Raw genomic sequence first — 19,658 nt, 5'->3', positions numbered from 1 at the left:
AAAAACTTGACTGAAAAAAAGGAAAAGACTATTTAACCATGTCTTAAAGGATGTATTTTTAATCCTTTATCAAGAAGATGAATATATCTTATTATAGAAGCTTAGTTTTCATAAGACTAGTATAGTATGACTGTGACCTATATTCATGATTATGATTATGTGTTGAATATGAACTGAAACTACTATACAGAACCTATTCTTGGCGATATATTTCATGGGTGCCTTACACTTTTAACATTTGATGTACATTGGACATTTAAAAGAAAATACTTTTAAAGCAATTTCAGAGAACAAGGCGATATGAATAAAATGTTTATCCCAGAGGTGGGATTGAAAAATTTCAGCAACCAGTTTGCTGCCCGGTTGCTGGGTGGGCGTGGCCATGGGGGCATGGTGTGCTCGGCCTTCTGCACCATGGCAGTGGGTGTTTTTGCTCTCCCCAGGCTCTGGAAGCTTTCCTCGAGCCTCCAGGAGGATGAAAACAGCCTCCGGAGGCCGGAAATGGGCCTGTTTCCAGACTTCCAGTAGGCCTGTTCTTCGCCCTTCCCAGGCTCCAGAGGCTTTCTGGAGGGTGAAAATGGCCTCCCCCAGGCTCCGGAGGCCAGAAACAGGCCCGTTTCTGGACGTCCGGTAGGCCCATTTTTCGCCTTCCCAGAGCCTCCGCACATGCCCTGCACTTACCTGGCATCCAAAACGGGCTGTGTGGAGACTCCTGGGAGGGGTGGGGTGGGATGGGCAGGGTGAACCAGTCCTTGGAACAACCAGTTCGGGTAAACCAGATTAAAATTAACATCCAGTTCACCCAAACCAGTCCAAACCAGCTGAATCCCACCCCTGGTCTGACCCATATATCATGTATTGCTAATCTTTTGTAATGCATATGGTTTCATTGTTAGTAAAGTAGGTAGAAAAAACTTTTAAGAGCTGGAAAGCATTAGCCAAATTACTGTTGGTATCAGGCTGACAAAAATTATACTAGAATCAGAGAAAGAAGTCTTTATTAAGTTTTACTCATCCAATTTTTTTTCCTCTATTTTCTCTCCCCAGGTTAAATGCCCATTTTGAGGTTAATTCAGACTGCTCAGTCTCCCGAGCTGAAATGTACTCTGAATATCTCTCTACATGCAGTAAACTAGCTAGAGGTGGAATTTTAACTTCTACTGGATTTTATAAATGTCTTCGGTAAGAGGAACTCATTCCTAGAATAAAACACTAGTTTGGATTTTTTTTTTTATCTATAGTTGCTAAATTTGAGAAAAATATATTTCCATTATTGTTTACTTTAAATACAGGTAATCCTCAATTTAGAACCATTCATTCAGTGACCATTTGAAGTTACAAAAGCAATGAAAAAATGACTTATGACAATTTTTTATACTTATGACCGTAGCAGCATCCCCTGTGGTCACGTGATCAAAATTTGGCCACTTGGCAACTGACATGTATTTATGATGGTTGCATTGTCCCAGAGTTATGTGATCACCTTGTGCGACCTTCTGACAAGCAGAGTCAGCGGGAATGCCAGATTCACTTAACAACCATGTTACTAACTTAACAGCTACAGTGATTCACTTAATAACTGTGACAAGAAAGATCATAAAATGGGGGAAACTTCACTTAACTGTCTTACTTAGCAATAGAAATTTTGAGCTCATTGTGGTCGTAAATCAAGGACTACCTGTAATCACTATTAAAAACAATGGTTGTTTGAAAAAAGAAATAGATGTTATACAAATTCAGTATATTTTGCTCATTTTATTTTTTTCTTTTGAAAATTAACCCTTTTAACTTTCATCCAAAAGTCAAATATTACTTCCTTTGAACCTATTGCTCTGTAATAATCCTACCTGCTGACAGAAAATCTAGGATTGGTAACAGCAGTTCAAAGTACTTTTTCTTCCTCCTTTCATCTTTTTTCTCCCTTAAATGGCAATCATTGCTATTTAGTTCAGCTCCAAACCATATGCACTACATTTCTCCTTAAATATTGCTCAGGAGAAAATTCACTCCAAACTTCATTTTTAAAGCATATTGCCTTAAAAAAAATCTACATTCTCATTCTTTTTTTTGACAGAACTGTATTTCCAAATCATTCAGTGAAGAAAGTTGAGGATGCAAATAACAATGGGCAGGCTCATATTCATGTAGTAGGAGTAAAAAGGAGGGCTATACCACTTCCTGTTCAGATGTACTATCAGCAGCAGTCTTCTTCAACCCCTATTCTTCGGGTTGATTCTGTTCCTGAAGTAGCTCCATCTGCTTCACCAGCAGGTATTATTATATTTTGAATTTCATCTTTGTCTATTGATCAGTTTTTAGTTGTTTAAAAGAGCAAAACTATTTTTGGTCACTGGAGAAAGCAATTATGTTTGAAAGAGTTAGCAATAAAAGGAAGCCAGGCTGTCAAAGAATACGATGGCTGGATGCCGTCAAAACTGACAACAGCCAAAGCATTAAAAAATTGAAGTAGGTAGTGCAAGATCGGAAGATCTGGAGAGATCTTTCCCATAGACTCACCAAGAATCAGATGTGACTGAATGGATATCACCATCATCAAATATTTTTGGAAGTATGGTTGGAATACATTATAATAAATAAAATGTGCCTATAGTCCAGTAAACATGAGAAAAAGCAAAAGGAAATAAAAAGGGAAAAAGTAAACAGAGGATGGTTTGAGTTGGTGGAAAGTTATACTTCTCTAACCAATGGATGAATAATAATAATAATAATAATAATAATAATAATAATAATAATAATAATAATAATAATAATAATAATAATTTTATTTCTATACCGCCCTTCTCCCGAAGGACTCAGGGCGGTGTACAGCCTATTTAAAAACACAAGACAAAACAACAATTAAAATTTAAAATGATTAAATAAATTTGGCTCAATTAAAACCCCAGAAATTTAAAATACCCCAATTTAAAACTATTATGTTGATAGCCCGGCCTGGCGGAACAACAGGGTCTTCAGTGCGCAGCGAAACACACGGAGGTCGGAGATCTTACGTATTTCCGGGGGCAGTTCATTCCACAGGGCTGGGGCTCCCACAGAGAAGGCCCTCCCCCTGGGTGTCGCCAGCCGACATAACTTGGCCGATGGCACCCTGAGGAGACCCTCTCTGTGGGAGCAGACTGGTCGGTGGGAGGCTATTGGTGGCAGAAGACGGTCTCGAAGGTACCCGGGTCCTATGCCATGGAGCGCTTTAAAGGTGGTAACCAACACCTTGAATCGCACCCGGAAGACCACTGGGAGCCAGTGCAGCTCGTGCAGGAGGGGTGTCACGTGGGCACAACGAGTTGCGCCCATAACCACCCGTGCGGCCGCATTCTGGACCAGCTGGAGCCTCTGAGTGCTCTTCAAGGGGAGCCCCATGTAGAGAGCATTACAATAGTCCAACCGGGAGGTAACAAGGGCGTGAGTGACCGTGCGCAGGGCGTCCCGGTCCAGAAAGGGCTGCAACTGGCGGATCAGGCGAACCTGATAAAAGGCCCCCCTGGCCACGGCCGTCATATGCTCTTCTAAAGACAGCCGTGCATCCAAGAGGACACCCAGATTGCGAGCCCTCTCCGTGGGGGGCAAAGATTCACCCCAATAGTCAACGATGGCACCTGTTGACTATATCAGGGCGCCGGAAGCCACAGCCACTCGGTCTTGGAGGGGTTGAGTCTGAGCCTGTTCCTCCCCATCCAGACCCGCACGGCCTCCAGGCAGCGAGACATCACATCAAGGGCATCGTTGGGGTGGTCCGGGGTGGAGATGTACAGCTGAGTATCATCAGCGTACAGATGACACTTCACCCCAAAACCACGGATGATCTCACCCAGCGGCTTCACATAAATGTTGAACAGGTGTGAAGTGGTGATCTTCATCTTCCAGTTATATTATTTCCCTTGCAGTGAGGTATTTCTGAGAGATAAGGGTACATCCTCTAATTAATTTTTGCTCTGCTGGCTAAAGAAAAAAATCCCAGCATATTTTCTTAATTAAATTATATAATAATTTCTAACAGTAAGTTGTATGGACTAAATAAAGACTAAAGATAATTTAATTAAATTTGAACAATTTTATTTCACTTAATTTCTAAATAGTTTGGTATTAGTTTCAAAATTATAATGTACTGAGAAAGTTAGAATCTAAAGAAACAATGATCTAATGGTGTCCAGTTTAGCTGCTTAAATTGGATAGCTGTTTAATAAGGTTTTTTTCAATGAATTAGGAAGAGAAGGAAAAAAATGTTTCCAATGTTTCAGGGTACAGTGGAAAATACTTGCTCCATTACCACTGAGATACATAAAATTCATGGTGAATACCAATTCAGGAAGTATTCAAAGCTTAATTTATAAATGTTAATTCCTACTGATTTCAGCATTAGCACTTAGATTTGTTCCCCTTTATCAACAGGACTCCCACATGGATCATCAAGTATAGGAAACCATTTTCCGAGGAATCCTATTAATAATCAATCTTCAACTATAGCTGCAACACAGATGTCTTTTCCAATTCAAGGTGCATCTACAATGGTACAGACTGTTTCCAGGATACCACAAAACCCTTTAGTTCATAGTCACCATCAACAGAATACTCCTATGACTGTCATACAGAATAAAGCTCCAATTTCTTGTGATGTAGTGAAGGCCACAGTGATACAGAACACAGTTCCGCAGTCTGCCGTTCCTGTTACTATTGCTGTAGGAGGTGGAGCACAATCTTCAAATCAAAATCCTAGTAATGCAGGACCACAACCCTCTGTTACTGTTGTCAGCTCCCAGACTTTACTTCATCAACCTGTAATTCAACAGTCATCTCTACATGCAGTGGTACCAGGACAAATATCCTCAGGCACTCCTGTTACAGTAATACAACAAGCTGTACCTCAAGGTCATATATTTGGCAGAGTACAGAACATACCAGCATGCACTTCAACAGTTTCCCAGGCTCAGCAGCTTATAACCACATCATCACAACCAGTACAAACATCAACTCAGCAATCCACAGGTGGTAACCACCAGCAAGATGCTGTTATTATAGCACCTCAGCAGTATGTTACAACATCAACATCTAATATAGTTTCTGCTACTACAGTTCAGAATTTCCAAGTTGCAACTGGGCAGGTGGTTACAATTGCTGGTGTCCAGAATCCACCATCAAGAGTAGGGTTTCAGAATATTGCACCAAAACCTTCTCAGCAAGTCCCAGCAGCAGTGGCACAGCAACCAATTCAGCAGTCTCAGCAGCAACCACCACCACCTCAGCAAAGTGTAGTGATTGTAAGCCAACCAACTCAGCAAGGTCCAACATACGCACCAGCCATTCACCAAATTGTTCTTACTAATCCAGCTTCAATCCCAGCTGGCCAAACTGTTCAGTTGGGTGCACAGCCAAACTTAACTCCAACTTCCTCACCATCACCTGGACCAATTTCAAACAACCAAGTCCCCACAGTCATATCATCTCCATCTCTCACCTCTCAGTCACAAGGACCCCCTCCTACTGTCAGTCAGATGCTTTCTGTAAAGCGTCAACAACAGCAGCAACAGCATTCACCAGCATCGTCCCAGACGCAGCTGCAAGTCCAGCAGCAAGTCCAGATGCAAGTTCAGCCACAACAAAATAGTCCTGGGGTGGGTCAGCCACCTGCTAATGAATCCAGTCTGATAAAACAACTCTTGCTTCCTAAACGAGGCCCTTCTACTCCCGGTGGCAAACTTATTCTCCCAGCACCACAAATTCCTCCTTCAAACAGTGCAAGGGCTCCCAGCCCTCAAGTGGTTTATCAGATGGCTAATAACCAAGCAACGAGTTTTGGAGTTCAAGGGCAGTCTTCTGCTCAGTCATTACTAGTTGGGCAGCAAAATGTTCAGTTGGTCCAGAGTGCAATTCAATCCCAAGGTACAGTACAAACTGTTCCTATTTCCAATTTACAAATATTGCCAGGCCAGTTGATTTCAAACAGCCCAGCAACTATTTTTCAAGGGACTTCTGGCAATCAGGTTACTATAACAGTTGTGCCAAATACTAGTTTCGCTACAGCAAATACAAGTCAGGGAAATGCAACTCAAATAATTGCTCCAGCTGGAATAGCAATGAGTGGGACACAAGCAGCAGTTGGGCTTCAGGTGAAAGCACTTCCACCTAACCAGGCACCTCTAGCTGGACAGTCATGTTCTGCTACTGCTCCTCCATTCAAAGGAGATAAAATAATTTGCCAAAAGGAAGAAGAAGCAAAGGAGGCAACAGGTTTACATATTCATGAGCGCAAAATTGAAGTAATGGAAAACCCTTCTTGCAGAAGAGGAGCTTCAAACACCAGCAATGGCGATGTAAAGGAAAATGAAACACAAGTGGGAAGTCTTCTAAATGGAAGAAAGCATGACTCCAATCTACCTCCAGCTAACTCAGGGAAAACTCAGAATGAGACCAATCAGTTCTCACAAGTCAGTAATGGATCATCATTAGTCATGGATGAAAATGGAGCTCTTGGAAAACAGAACTTTGAACAACCAGACACGCAGGAACTTAAAAGTGATTTGAGGAAGCCCCTCCTTAATGGAATCTGTGACTTTGAAAAGGGCGACGGTTCCCATTTAAGTAAAAACATTCCAAATCACAAAACTTCCAACCATATAGGAAATGGTGAAATTTCTCCAATAGAACAAGATAATTTGGATGCCACACAACTAGATGCTGCCAAAGGTGATCAAGGGGAAAGATTTTCCAATGGACCTGTTTTAGCTTTGGGGACGGTGCCTGTTGTAAGCAGTACACAAGAAGTTTCAAAACTCTTAACCCAGCAACCTAGTAGTACCAACCCTGATGTACCTAATGGACCTCTAATTTCAAGTTTGAATTCAGATGTGCCTCACCAACGCCCAAGTGTAGTAGTCTCACCACAGACAACAGCCTCTGTTATACAGGGGCATCAGATCATAGCAGTTCCACACTCAGGACTTCGTGGATCCCCAGCTATTCTGTCATCTGAAGTACGGTCAACTAATGGCACGGCAGAATGCAAAACTGTAAAGAGGCCAGCAGAGGATAATGACAGGGAAACTGTTCCAGGAATCCCCAATAAAGTAGGAGTTAGAATTGTTACAATAAGTGACCCTAACAAAGCCGGCTGTAGTGCAACTATGGTAGCTGTGCCAGCTGGAGCCGATCCAAGTACTGTAGCAAAAGTAGCAATAGAAAGTGCTGTTCAGCAAAAGCAACAACAGCAACAACAACAGCAACAGCATGCAACACCATACATACAAAACATGGTCACACAGGTAGGTCCTTGGCAGTCTTCATTTTCTAGCTACTAAATTTAATTATCACATATGTGTATATATGTGGGGATATAAAGGTTCAGTGCTTACAATATTTTGTTCAACAGCTTTAAAATGAGAACTATTTTGTAAATCCTACCAGTCTATTATTGCTCATCATTTTCTAGACAATAGTTTGTATTTATAGAAATAAATAAGTTAGGATATAATTTGATTAGGCATAGACAAATTGTTTTTACTTTTATTTCTTCAATGTCTTATTTCAAAAGCTGAGATGTTTTCCTACATTTTACAGTTTTAAATGTTTGTGTTCCTGAGTTCCTCTTCCTTTTGGATTTCAAGCTGTCTTTTGCATCTTATTGCCTTCATTTGCAATAGCTGTCTTTTATATACATCATGTATACTTAACATATGCTTTATGCAGTATTGTATGTAAAAACGTATCAAGAAACATGTAAACAGCTGTTGAATTTTGAATAGATAACATTGAAGTATTTAATTAATGAGATGTATTTTTTTCATCACTAGATCTGTTCATTAGTTTTGAAAGTACATTCTTATTACTGTATCTTGTTAACAATGTTACTTCATATATGTGACAAAAGATGTTAATACTGCATCAACAATGGTAGGAGAAGACTCAGACTTAATAACATTGCTGACTCCTTTTTGCCTTTTTAAGATACACATTCTAATTATCTAAATTTATCTAATTATTCTAGATATGTTTGTGATTTTTAAAATTGGGATTCAAAGCAGTTTTCCTTGCTTCACAACAGAAGGAATCCCATATTATTAAATTAACTATTTGTATTTATCCTGAAAGTTAGGCTTACAAAAAATATAAACTTTCACAAAAGAAAAAGAAAGTTGCACAAAGGAAGCAGACCATTGTTCTTTATTCTCAAGAGCCTAAGGCCTGCCCAAATCACTGTCCAAGAAAAATATAACTAAGCATCAGTCAGGACAAGGAGTCCACTTGCATATACACTTTGGACATATTATAATAGTATTTCTTTGTTTCTTTATAATTGCTTAAAAAACCCTTTGTTCTCAGTCTGGCTGTACATGATTCATTCAATCTGAACCTCCATAGAGGGTGGTTGCAAATCAGCCACAGAGATCCTAGAAGAAATGCATTATGTGGCTCTCTTCTAATCAGGTATGGGCCTGGGGTGAAAGTAACATTGCTCACACTTCTGAATAGTCTTCAATCATTTTAGACCTTTCTGCAATGTTGATATTGTTGACCATTATATCCTGTAAACTGCCCTACAAGGGTTGAAATTTGGGATAGTTTTTATGGTGATTCAGCTTCTACCTAGATGGAACATTCTAACTGATCATTAGGGCATCATCCCTTGGTTTCTCTAGTGTGGGTTGCCATAAGACCTATTTCATTTCTACATGAAAAGCTGTTGTATACAGATGACAGGCCATTATATATTACCCTCAGCTGAACTGGCAAGGTGGAAGTCTTGAACAGTTATCTGAACATGGATTAGAAATCCATGCTGTATGACCATCTATGCAGAGATGAAACCACAGCATGACAAATATATAATTCGTTAATAAACGATTGGACAATCTGAAATGTTGGTCTAGTAGTTACATCTGATGAGATTGTACTTGTCTGGTGTGAGAAGTCTTCATAAATCAGAGGGTCCTGCTTAAAAAGCATGATCAGAGGACTTTTTGCTCAACTTGGCTGATGCTTCAGTTATAACCCTATCTGAACTAGATTTATTTAGTGTATTGCATATCATACATGAACCGTATATTAACATTTCACCTAGATTAGTAAAAAACAATAAAATATATGTTAAAAAGATCTATATTCAAATATCAATGTTTAGGCCATGTAACCATTGAAATGCAATGAATGAACTGAACTAGAATGATCAGGTGACAGTAACTCACTTCTCAAGTACCACTTGGCTGCAGTTCACCCAGAATGTGGAAACCAGATTCCTGGCAAGACCTCCCCACCACTGTAGAAAAATATCAATATTAAGCTTGCTGCACTGGTTGTCAGGTTTCTGGGCTCAATTCGAAGTGCTGCTTGTCTCCAATAAATACAGATGGTTTAATACCAGATTATATTGGGCACCACCTCATCAGAATGACTGCTCATCCAACCAAATATCAGGTACAGGTGAAATCTTGCAAAGGTCTATGATTATCCTCAAGCTTTGGAACATCAACTGCCCTTTCCAAACTGATGTGTCATATTATTCCACTATATATTTGGTTTTGAATTACACTGCATAACCCATTATTATTAGGCTTTGTTCCTTTTGTTTCATGCTTGTTTTTATAGTTCTTGAAAACTGGCCAGGAACTTTTCAGATTAACGCAGTTGAAATATATTGTTAAATTAATAAGCACATTTATTGGTTTAAAATTTACTGGTAAAAAATGTTTAGTTGTTCCAACCATATAGGAAATGGTGAAATTTCTCCAATAGAACAAAATAATTTGGATGCCACACAACTAGATGCTGCAAAGGTGATCAAGGGGAAAGATTTTCCAATGGACCTGTTTTTAGTCTGTCAGCATCCCGGTGATTTTAATTGCAGGGATTTGGGCACTATCTTGCTTTTTGAATATCAGTGATTTAAGTGGAATTTGACAAGAATTCCTTTATATTATGGACCAATATATTTTATTGATGTTATCATGAACAATCATAATATCCTTTCAAGGTTTGGATATTTTGTTTCTGTAAATTGTGTAATTACAGGATTCATGACCAAATTTGTATTATTAGTAAGAAAAGTAATTTACCATATAATTTAGGATTTGAAATGTACAAAGAAATATCAGAAAGTAAGAAAATGGGAACCTATCAGTATTGATTTCTTCATGGTTCCTAGTTAGTCTTCTAAACTACTATGTTAAGTGGTTGAAGTACATTAACTTTAACTATATTAAAAATAAACTGATCATTCCAAGCAAGATACATTTGCTAAGCTATTATTAAATAGCAGGTTTATTTCTGAACATCGTGCTGCAAGAACCATCAGATTTCTTTAAAAATTGTCTGAATACCAGCTCTTTCTACAGCAAATTCTTTTAGGCTTTGCAGCCAGTACCTGCATAGTACATGTTTCTGTATAAAAAAATCTCAAATAGAAATTCTATCACTTAAAATTCTAAGCAAATACAATTCTATAATGAATGTGGAATGAGATTTTAGAACGTGCTCCTAGATTTTATAAATATACAATTACAAATACTTCACTTTTATTTGCTACAGTAGCCAATTAATATTTAACTCTTATTCTGGAACAAAAAAAAGGGAAAATTAATATACAGCAATCTATTGTTTATTTAATTCTAATTTAATTATTCAAACCAACAATTTCAATTGCTTTGATTTTAATTAATTATCATTATGAAAGGCAGCTTGCACATTTCTTCCTAACATCCTAAAATGCACAATATCAAAGAAAGCAGGTTACATGTGAATTCTTTGCTTGCATAAATTGATGGTCTCTCTGATATACACTAGGATCTCAGAAAACTCTAAAATTAGGAGTTTTGTGACAGGTGTATACAACTTTTCTGTAGGAAAGTCAGTGTTAAATGTTTCTTCAGCATAGAAAATAATTGTGTAAAATAAGAACATTCTGTTATGACACAGATCCTCTACTAATCAAGCCCAGAATCTGATAATTATTTGTGAGAGAGGAGATCACCCTGAACTAAAAGCTAGATAATCTTAGGACCAAACACTATTTACAGTTGCTTTCAATTTCAAACACTATTGAAGATTGCTTGTTAGTGATTTCCTTATTTACTTTTACTGCATCTAACATTCTTTTTTGTATGATTGTGAATAACCTTTGCTGCATATAATAATTTGAGACACGAAAAGGATTGTTATACAATGGGAAATTTCTTCAGATTTTTTTATTAATTCTCCAAATTGATTGGTTTTCTAACTTTTTGGAATGGAAACAGAAATTGCCAATAGAGTGGTTTTAGTTAAATTATTCTTTAAGTTGATTGAAAACTGATTTCCTGGAGAGAATCTAAAACTCTTTTCTTTTAAATGAATGTTTATGATGTTATAAAATGCTTTCTTTCATCTACCCCCAACTCTATAGAAAATGTGAAGGAAAATGATATGCAGAGGAACATATCCAGAAAAGAATAGTTACTGAGGGGAAAAAACGGCTGGTAATTTCCTGTGTGAGAGAGTAAATGTGTGGTTGGGGGTCTATGGAGAGATTACCTATGGATCTGGGAGTTCAAAAAATGTGATAAAACAAAGAGAAACTGCTTGTAGACACAGGACTAACACTCCATTTATTTTATCCCGAGGCCTTCCATCTTCATCTTTAAGGAATTATGTACAGAGTTGAAACAATGGTAGAATATAAATAATAATTATTTCTTTTTCAAAATAAAGGTGCTAATTGCCTCAGGTATCTTTTTTAAATTCCAAATGTTTGAAGATATTTTCAATGGCTAAAATCTCCGCAGATGCTCTTACTTGTGGTTGCACATTTTAGATATTAAAAAAAGAAATTCTTAGTGTAAGCTGTGCTCATCTCAGCTGATCAACTCAGTACAACCTCCAAGAAGTAGATTTGGAGAAAATGTCTAGATACAATTTTATTACTTATGCTATAATTTCATTAAACATTTCAGTATCTAGTAAACCATTTTTTTTTTTTTAAAAAAAAAGCTTTCTTTAAATAACAGGCAATTTTGGAAGGATAAACTCAGATAAATGTTCATGAGCCATACTGGAAGAAAGAATATGTGTTCGTTCATATCTTTTTGTAAATTTATTTTTAAATTATGAACCTTACATCACAACTGAAATGAAGGATGTAGAAATGATGTGATGTTATATCTAATGTTCATTTGCCTCAAATCACTTACACAATTGTCTGATAAAAATCATATAAAGATTTTCTGTCTCAAGAAAATCAGTGCAGCCTATTATTTTCCACTGTGAAGTAGAAAAACCACAGGTGGAAAAGAATCTAACTATATTTTCAAGAGCTGTCAGTCAATATCATTACTTCTACTGTCTGTAAATTGTTAAACTCTTCTTCCATTGACTTCTCAGCTCCAGTGGAAAATGAAGTGCTATAGGATTCAAGAGGATTGTTTTGTGCAAAACAAAATTCTGCTTTCCATCTTTCATTCATATAACCTCCTGATTTTAAGCAAGTTGATGAACGTAAAATGTAATAGTCTGTCAAGTAACAGTGAAATAAGTAATAGACCGTCTCAGTAGCAGAAGTTTTCAATTTGTCTTATAGAAGTAAAAGTTTGTGAACTGTTTAGAACTATAAGTAATCCTGTAGTACAATGTGCTCAGGATTTCATCTAAGACTGATTAATTGAAGAGATTCTGGTTAAACAATGTCCAAAACAAATATGTGGCATGTCTTTTTAAATATACAGCTAATAATGTATTTATTGTAGAGTTATGTAAAGGTCTAGGACAGATTATTCAGGTCTCTTAAAAGGATAAATTGAATCAGATATCCTAATAAATGAGATGACAAGTGCAGTTTTGAGAAAATAATCCCTATTAAAAACAGTAACTTGGTTGCAACAATTTGAATCTGCTGTTCAAAATGCTTATGGAAGTGAATTCTACTTTAGTCAAAATAAATCTTTGTAGACCTCACCTCAGAAAAGGCATTGTCAATGGTTATAAAACTGGGAAGACAGTAGAAACTTTGCTAATAACCATGGCCTCCTTCAACAACATTGTTACTCTTCCCAAGAATGTCTTTCAACAGAATTTATCCCAAGAATAAGGTATAAAATAGTCCAGAAGGACAGAAAGAATTGCAAAGGAAATGCAGACAATGATTTCAATATTCATGAGTCCATCAAATGGAAAATACTGAACAAAAATAGTGTGCATGGGATAATGCCAAGTAGGAAACTACTGCTTTCCAGAAACTACATGCTGCCTGTCATATTTGCTAAAGATCGTCTGGATGATCCAGCAATCTATTGGAACCATGTTCAAAGAACACATATAAAAGTGGAAGTCTTTAGTATTAACAAGAAATGTGCTTGGAGAAAATAAAACGCCACATTCCAACAAAAGAATTTCATATTGTGAAACTGGGAGTATCATGGAGCTGCCTTTCAATCATAGGACCTAGATAGTTCACAATCATAGTGGAACAGTGGGTTCTGAATTACAACAACAATTTTGTAGGAGAATGTAAAGTTATCTGTCAGTGAGCTCAAGCTTAAATTTCATGCCATAAAACAGTAGTAAATCACAATGACAAGCAGAATTTTACATTTTAGAATAGCTAAGTTGAAGCCCTTAATCATTTGAAATGTTGAAGTGAGCAATTCATTCAAGACAGTCCTTGAATATAATGAAGCTATTATAACACTTCTGTAGGGGAAATAGGCCAAGCTGATGTGTGGTATTGATTGAGAAGTACAGGAAACATTTGGTCGAAATCATATTGTTAAAAAGCTGCCACCAATTATTAAAACTTGACATGCTTTGTTCAACAAAGAGACAGGTTGTTTCCTTAGTGTGTCCAATTAAGACATTCAGTGCATGGTTTCTTGAATTTTTTTTTATTGAAAAAGTTTTTCAAATACAGATTTTCCCCCCTTTTTCCCCCCAAGTGACTACCCGAGTGACTTTATATCTATATTCCATATAGTGCCGTCTATAATGTCTTCCATCTAGATTAATTCCAACCACCGTGTTGGGGTAACAGCCAGATCTTCTGCATGCCCCAATCCCATAGTTCTCTTGCCTTATAGCTCAGCATAAACGTAATCCATTTGTCAAAGAATCCAAAATAGAAAATTCCAATCCACTCAATTTATGGCCATCTTCACATCCCAAGAGTACAGCACTGCAGAGATCTGTCACTCTCCTCAAGATAATATACACCAATACTTTGCCTCAACTAAATTTCTAAATATTCAATCAGCTCTTAAGTAACTGGCATTACACTGTTGTTTGGTCTAAAAAATTTTATTTTTGTAGGACCTGCTTCTTCTTTTCTTAACTTTTTGTGGCTTAAATCTCCATCCTGGTTTCCTTTCTATGAGTTATATATCTACTGTTTGGTTTCCATGCTGGTCTGTAGCTTGATAAGTCATCACATTAGAATCCAAAGCCGCCTCTCTTATATTTATAGGTAATCCAACTGTAGCCTCTGAAGGAGAATCCAGAAGCGGCTCATCCACAAAATCCTCTGTAACTTGTTTTTCCGTTACCTCCACCTCCATCTGCTTAGCCTGAATTTCAATCTCTTGTTGATTTTGCTTTTCTTTATTCCCCTCGTGTATTATACGTGGAGATGTTAAACCCATTTTAAAAACCTTATAGTAAAATTCTTCCGCTTTTTCAACAGTATTTAGTTGATATCGTTCTCCTTGATATCTCAATATTATACCAACTGGGACATCCCACCTGAATGGGATGTTTTGTTTCTTTAGTTCGGTCACCAAAAATCCAAAATCCTTTCTGCCTTTTAACATTTTGGGCAGTAATTCTTTAAATATCCAGATCTTCCTTCCATGCATTTCAAGAGTGGAGTTGAAAGACTTTTGCACAATATCATTTCTTATTTCTTTATCAGTAAAGTAAAGCACCACATCTCTAGGCAGCTGCCTTTGCTTTGCCACCCAAGAATTAACTCTGTAGGCCTTATCAATCTTGCAGGATACATCTTCAGGGCTAACCTTTAAAATCCCAGCCAAAACTTCAGCAGACATCTTTCTCAAATCTTGTCTTTTATCTTCCTGTATTCCCCTAATTCTAACCGCAAATTCCATGAGTCTGAATTGCATTATTGTGGCTTAATTTTCAATCCTTTGTTTTATATTATCTACATTGTAAGTCTTATAATCAGCTTCCTTTATTTTTTTAAACTCTACTTCTGAGCTTTTTTCTTGAATCCTTATTAAATCATTTTCAATTCTTTGTATTTTATTATCCAAATTATAAATCTTATCATCAACTTCCTTAGAGTCTATTTTTAAATTTATAATTTCATCCACGTTCAGAATTAGTTCTATGAAACTTTTCATATGTTGCTTCAGAATATCATACTTTTGTTGAACCAACTCTTTAATTTCCTGTCTAAAATTTTCAAGATTCAGATTCACAGTCTTATCATGTCTTGCCATCTCCTCCAGTAAAAATTTCTTTAGGTCTATGAAGCCATTCTTCTGTATCTGCAAACTCTCAACTTGTTCATGTGATTTATAAATGGGAGACCCCCCCCCCCCAATGGCTTGGTTATCTGGCTTTGTCAGTTTTAGCGCCATCCTGCCACACAACAGATTTTTTTTTCTTTTTCCTTTTAAAGAGAAAGACTTCTCTCCAAACAATATCAATAACAAGTCTCTAAGAAGGAAGAAACATGAAATAAGAGTTTTTTCTCTTCACTTCTAACCAGCACTTTTGCTAAATACTTTGTAACTTTGTAACTTTGTAACGTTATAAACTATTCAAACGGAAGGACTTTCGCTTTCAGCTTTTCTCAAGCCTCGGCCAGTCGCCATTTTAAACTCTCCTTTTTCCTCCTTTCACTCTTCTTTAATTTTAAAATCAGTCCTGGGGTTAGAATACTTGCAGTTTAGGATCCCCGATCCGGATTTCATCCTGCTTATTCAGATGATCTGTTAATTTCGTTGATTGGTCCGGTCCCAGCGCCTAGCTCTGCAAAAAGGCAGAGTTCTCCCGAAGCCCGGAGCAGCGGCGAGCGGAAATAGGGACCCACAACCTGCTTCGTCCCCAAGAGTAAAAAAAGAACTCTGGGGACTTCGCAGAGGGCTCTACCTGCCCTCGCCAGCTCTATCTCACATTTCCTTTAGGAAATGGAGTTTTTCGAGCCGCCTTTCAGGTGTAAAGGCGGCTCTTTACGGGCGACGGGGCTGGCGGTCTCAGAGGACCGTCTGGCGGCGACGGAAGCCAGACCGGAAGCCCGTTTCTTGAATCTTTTGATCAATGAAACTTGGGTCATGTTGCAGGTCACAGTACTACAGAGTTACAGATAGTTCTAGAGGTTTACAAGCATTCATTGGTCATTGTTTAGATTGAAGCTTCCAGACAAGTTTAAAGTTCTGATTAGAATCTGTAATAATTATTGGAATGATTTTTAAAAACTCAGCTTTCATTTACTTTATTTGTTAGGAGTTTGTATCCACCTCATTTTCTAAAAAAAATATATTAGTATATTCCCTGTTAAAAAATCAGTTTGTTTTTCAATTGAATTGCTGAACAGCTTATATGTTATGTTAAAGGTGGAAAGAATTCTGAAGTGATTTATCCTGGTCTTTTTACATCTCAAAAACCTGGCATTTTAACCGGTGTGTAGACTTTCTATATTCACTGTAATTCTTCTATAACATTTATAGTATGCCTATTAAAATTTCCTTATACAAGGAAAACATTATTTGCAGGATAAAATATGTTGAATAACTTACAGATTAATACATCTGTAAGAGTTTAATGTGAAGACTTATTGTACTCAAATATCCCAAAATGTTTCTGCACAAAGAGCATCATGTCTTACATGATACTCTTTGTGCAGAACCATTTTGGGGTATTTGAGTACAATAAGTAAGAAAAAAACATAATTCAGAATTTGAAGAATGCATTTGTAAAAGTGGTATCTATTCCTAATGTAATCCATTTCATTCTTTTTCCACATTGTATAACTTATTGGTTACTGTACATTTGTGTTCTGTAGTCAGTTTTTATTCTAAAACCTGCCTCATGACAATATTGATAATTTCTAATTAGTACATTAGTTTGTCTAATTTTTATTCTCTAAAGTAGTGGAAATTCTGAATAGTTTCCAGGTAGTAGTCAAGAAATTAATACAGGAAAACAATCTGACACATGTTCCACACAAGGTTGCAGTTTCATGGGTAGGGAATTTCGTTCATTCTGATGACAATGTACAACTGATTCTGTGGACTCATTCCTTTAAATTTTGTGAGATATTCTGAACTTGCTGCATAATCTGGTGAAGCGGGTAAAGTGGGCTCTACATAAAATCTGTTTTTTATCAGCTTTTGTTAGGTCACCAATTTATTATTTATTTATTTATAAAATTTATAGGCCTCCCATCTTGCCTCAAGGTAATTTGAGGTAAATACAGCCTTATGTAGAAAAAGTGAATCAGACCTTGCCTCAGTAGTGTATGACTGATTATTTACAGACTGGATTACTGTCGTATGTTGAAACATGTCCAGAAATGTCAAGTGGTTGTCTTCACATGTTTGAAATTCTCTATCTGAAATGGTAAATAGGTCTTGGTGGGAAATACTTATCGTATTTATCCCAGCAATCATTTGATCAAGTTTAGTTTTAAACCAAAATGTTAACAAAATTTTGTTCCCTGATGCTATTTTATCATGGATGGATGGATGGATAGATAGATGTAGGGATCTTTAAATTGTAATTATTTCATGAGTGATATTTTGTAAAGTAGGCTTTAAATCTGTTAAACAGTTAAATTTGTTAAACAGTTAAATTTGTAAATTACAAATAGTATTTAATCTTAGTTATATATGATTTGTAAATGTTCTATTTATAGTAACTCAGAAGCTGTAAAATCATTTAATATTATATTCCAGTTGGATATAAGTTATCATGAATCTCTTCATGTTCGTTGTTAATATTATGGCTAATTTCTATCTATAAGCTACCTTCAAGATCTTTGTATGAACCTTTTCTTTGTTCTACTTGACCTCTTTTTCAAGATGAGAAGCCAAGAGCTAAACTTTCACTAGGACAACCAAGAAGAATATAAAATGATTCTGGGAACTGATAATTGTCTTGATTTTTAAAATAAGTAAATGGAAGAAATTTCACAAAACTGTTCCTTTGTAGTATAGGTTTGGTTGCATATAGCTGCCTATAAAGGGACATAACTAGCTTAAAGTTTAGAATTGGGAAGGCATTTGGCCAGTTATCTGTCAATTTCTTTTCATTTGGTTATCTTTGGATTCAAAGTACATTTAGAACAGTATGATTTGCTTACAATTTTATTTGTAAAAAATAAAAAACAGGCATTTCTGAATGTTAAAACTGAATTAATTTTTCAACTTGGCTTTCATCATGAAAGATACCAGACAGATATCTTGTTTCTTGTTGGATACCAAATACTTATTATTTGTTTGACATTTTTCAAGAACAGTGTGGAAGAAAGGTCAAACAGAAGTGATGATGTAAATTTCTAGAGTTAATTGACAATTCATCAGACCTTCATGTTATTATCTAGTTGGGTAATGAAATGTCTGCAAGAAAACAACTAAGCTCAGAGAGTACCAAGGATCCCATAACAGGGCGAATGAATGAAAAAAGGTATATATGTATGAGAAAAAAGGATAAGATGTCTCTGTTTATGTGCATGGATTATCTATTTTCAAGTAACTATATTTGTGTTGTGGTTCACACCAGTATTTGATATATTCCCATCCAGTGTGAGCAGGTATCTTCTAATGTACTTTCTCAAAGTCAGTACCTGAGGGAAAAACCTGTCTCTGATATAAACTCACAGTTCTGCAGAACTTCTTTGTGAATACCAGCTAGGAACTTAGGTTTGTCCTCATGGCTGAAATTATTCTACTTGGTAGAATTCTGTGTATATTCGTGCTGATAGATAAATAAGTAGCTTTAATGGCTAGGAATGCCTTTTGTCATCTCCATCTAATTAATATGCCATCATTTTCTCATTTGAAGTTATCCATCCTGTTACAACCTTGCATACACTCTAATTAAAATACATAGTAAGTGAATTGACCTATTAAATGGTAATTGTGGTGGTCAGCTTAGAAGAATCTGAAATGAAGAAAGCGTCTCAGGGTGTCCCAGATGAATGCTAGTCTCAGGGGGAATGAGGCAGACAGGCACTAAAGGTAACATGGACAAGGCTAACATTTTTTTTTTTTAATTTGATTTATATGCCGCCCTTCTCTGGAGACTCAGGGCGGCTTACAGTGCATTAAGCAATAGCCTTCATACTTTTGTATATTTTATACAAAGTCAGCTTATTGCCCCCACAAACTGGGTCCTCAATTTACCTACCTTAGAAAGGATGGAAGGCTGAGTCAACCTTGAGCCTGGCGAGATTCGAACTTACTTTAATTGCAGACAGCTGGTGTTAAATTACAGTGCTTTTGTCTGCAGAGCTATCCAGGGTCTTTTGAGACAACTGGAGGCATCAATAGATGAGAGGCCTGATTTGAGACCTCTAAAGGTTGCTAGTGCCGCGTAAAGGGGTGAAATCCCATTACTTGTCCCAGCTTCTACCAACCTAGCAGTTCAAAAGCACGTTAAAAATGCAAGTAGAAAAATAGGACCACCTTTTGTGAGAAGGTAACAGGGGTCCATGCGCCTTTGGCATT

General features: G+C 36.8%; 1 protein-coding gene across 1 annotated transcript in view; it reads left to right on the top strand.

The window, feature by feature from the left end:
* The window catches only part of ARID2 (AT-rich interaction domain 2), a 279,055-nt gene that overhangs the window by 195,369 nt on the left and 64,028 nt on the right, over positions 1–19,658 (top strand). Inside the window, exons 13-15 of the mRNA XM_060694701.2 lie at positions 1,048–1,182; positions 2,075–2,271; positions 4,408–7,274. Of these exons, the coding sequence (XP_060550684.1) occupies positions 1,048–1,182; positions 2,075–2,271; positions 4,408–7,274 (3,199 nt within the window). The remainder of the gene's footprint in view (positions 1–1,047; positions 1,183–2,074; positions 2,272–4,407; positions 7,275–19,658) is intronic.

The sequence above is a fragment of the Pantherophis guttatus genome, chromosome 7 (assembly GCF_059756535.1).
Source record: "Pantherophis guttatus breed Tessera chromosome 7, ASM5975653v1, whole genome shotgun sequence".
Lineage (NCBI taxonomy): Eukaryota > Metazoa > Chordata > Lepidosauria > Squamata > Colubridae > Pantherophis > Pantherophis guttatus.
Note: the sequence above shows the minus strand (reverse complement) of the source record. Positions and strands in the feature narration are given on the sequence as shown.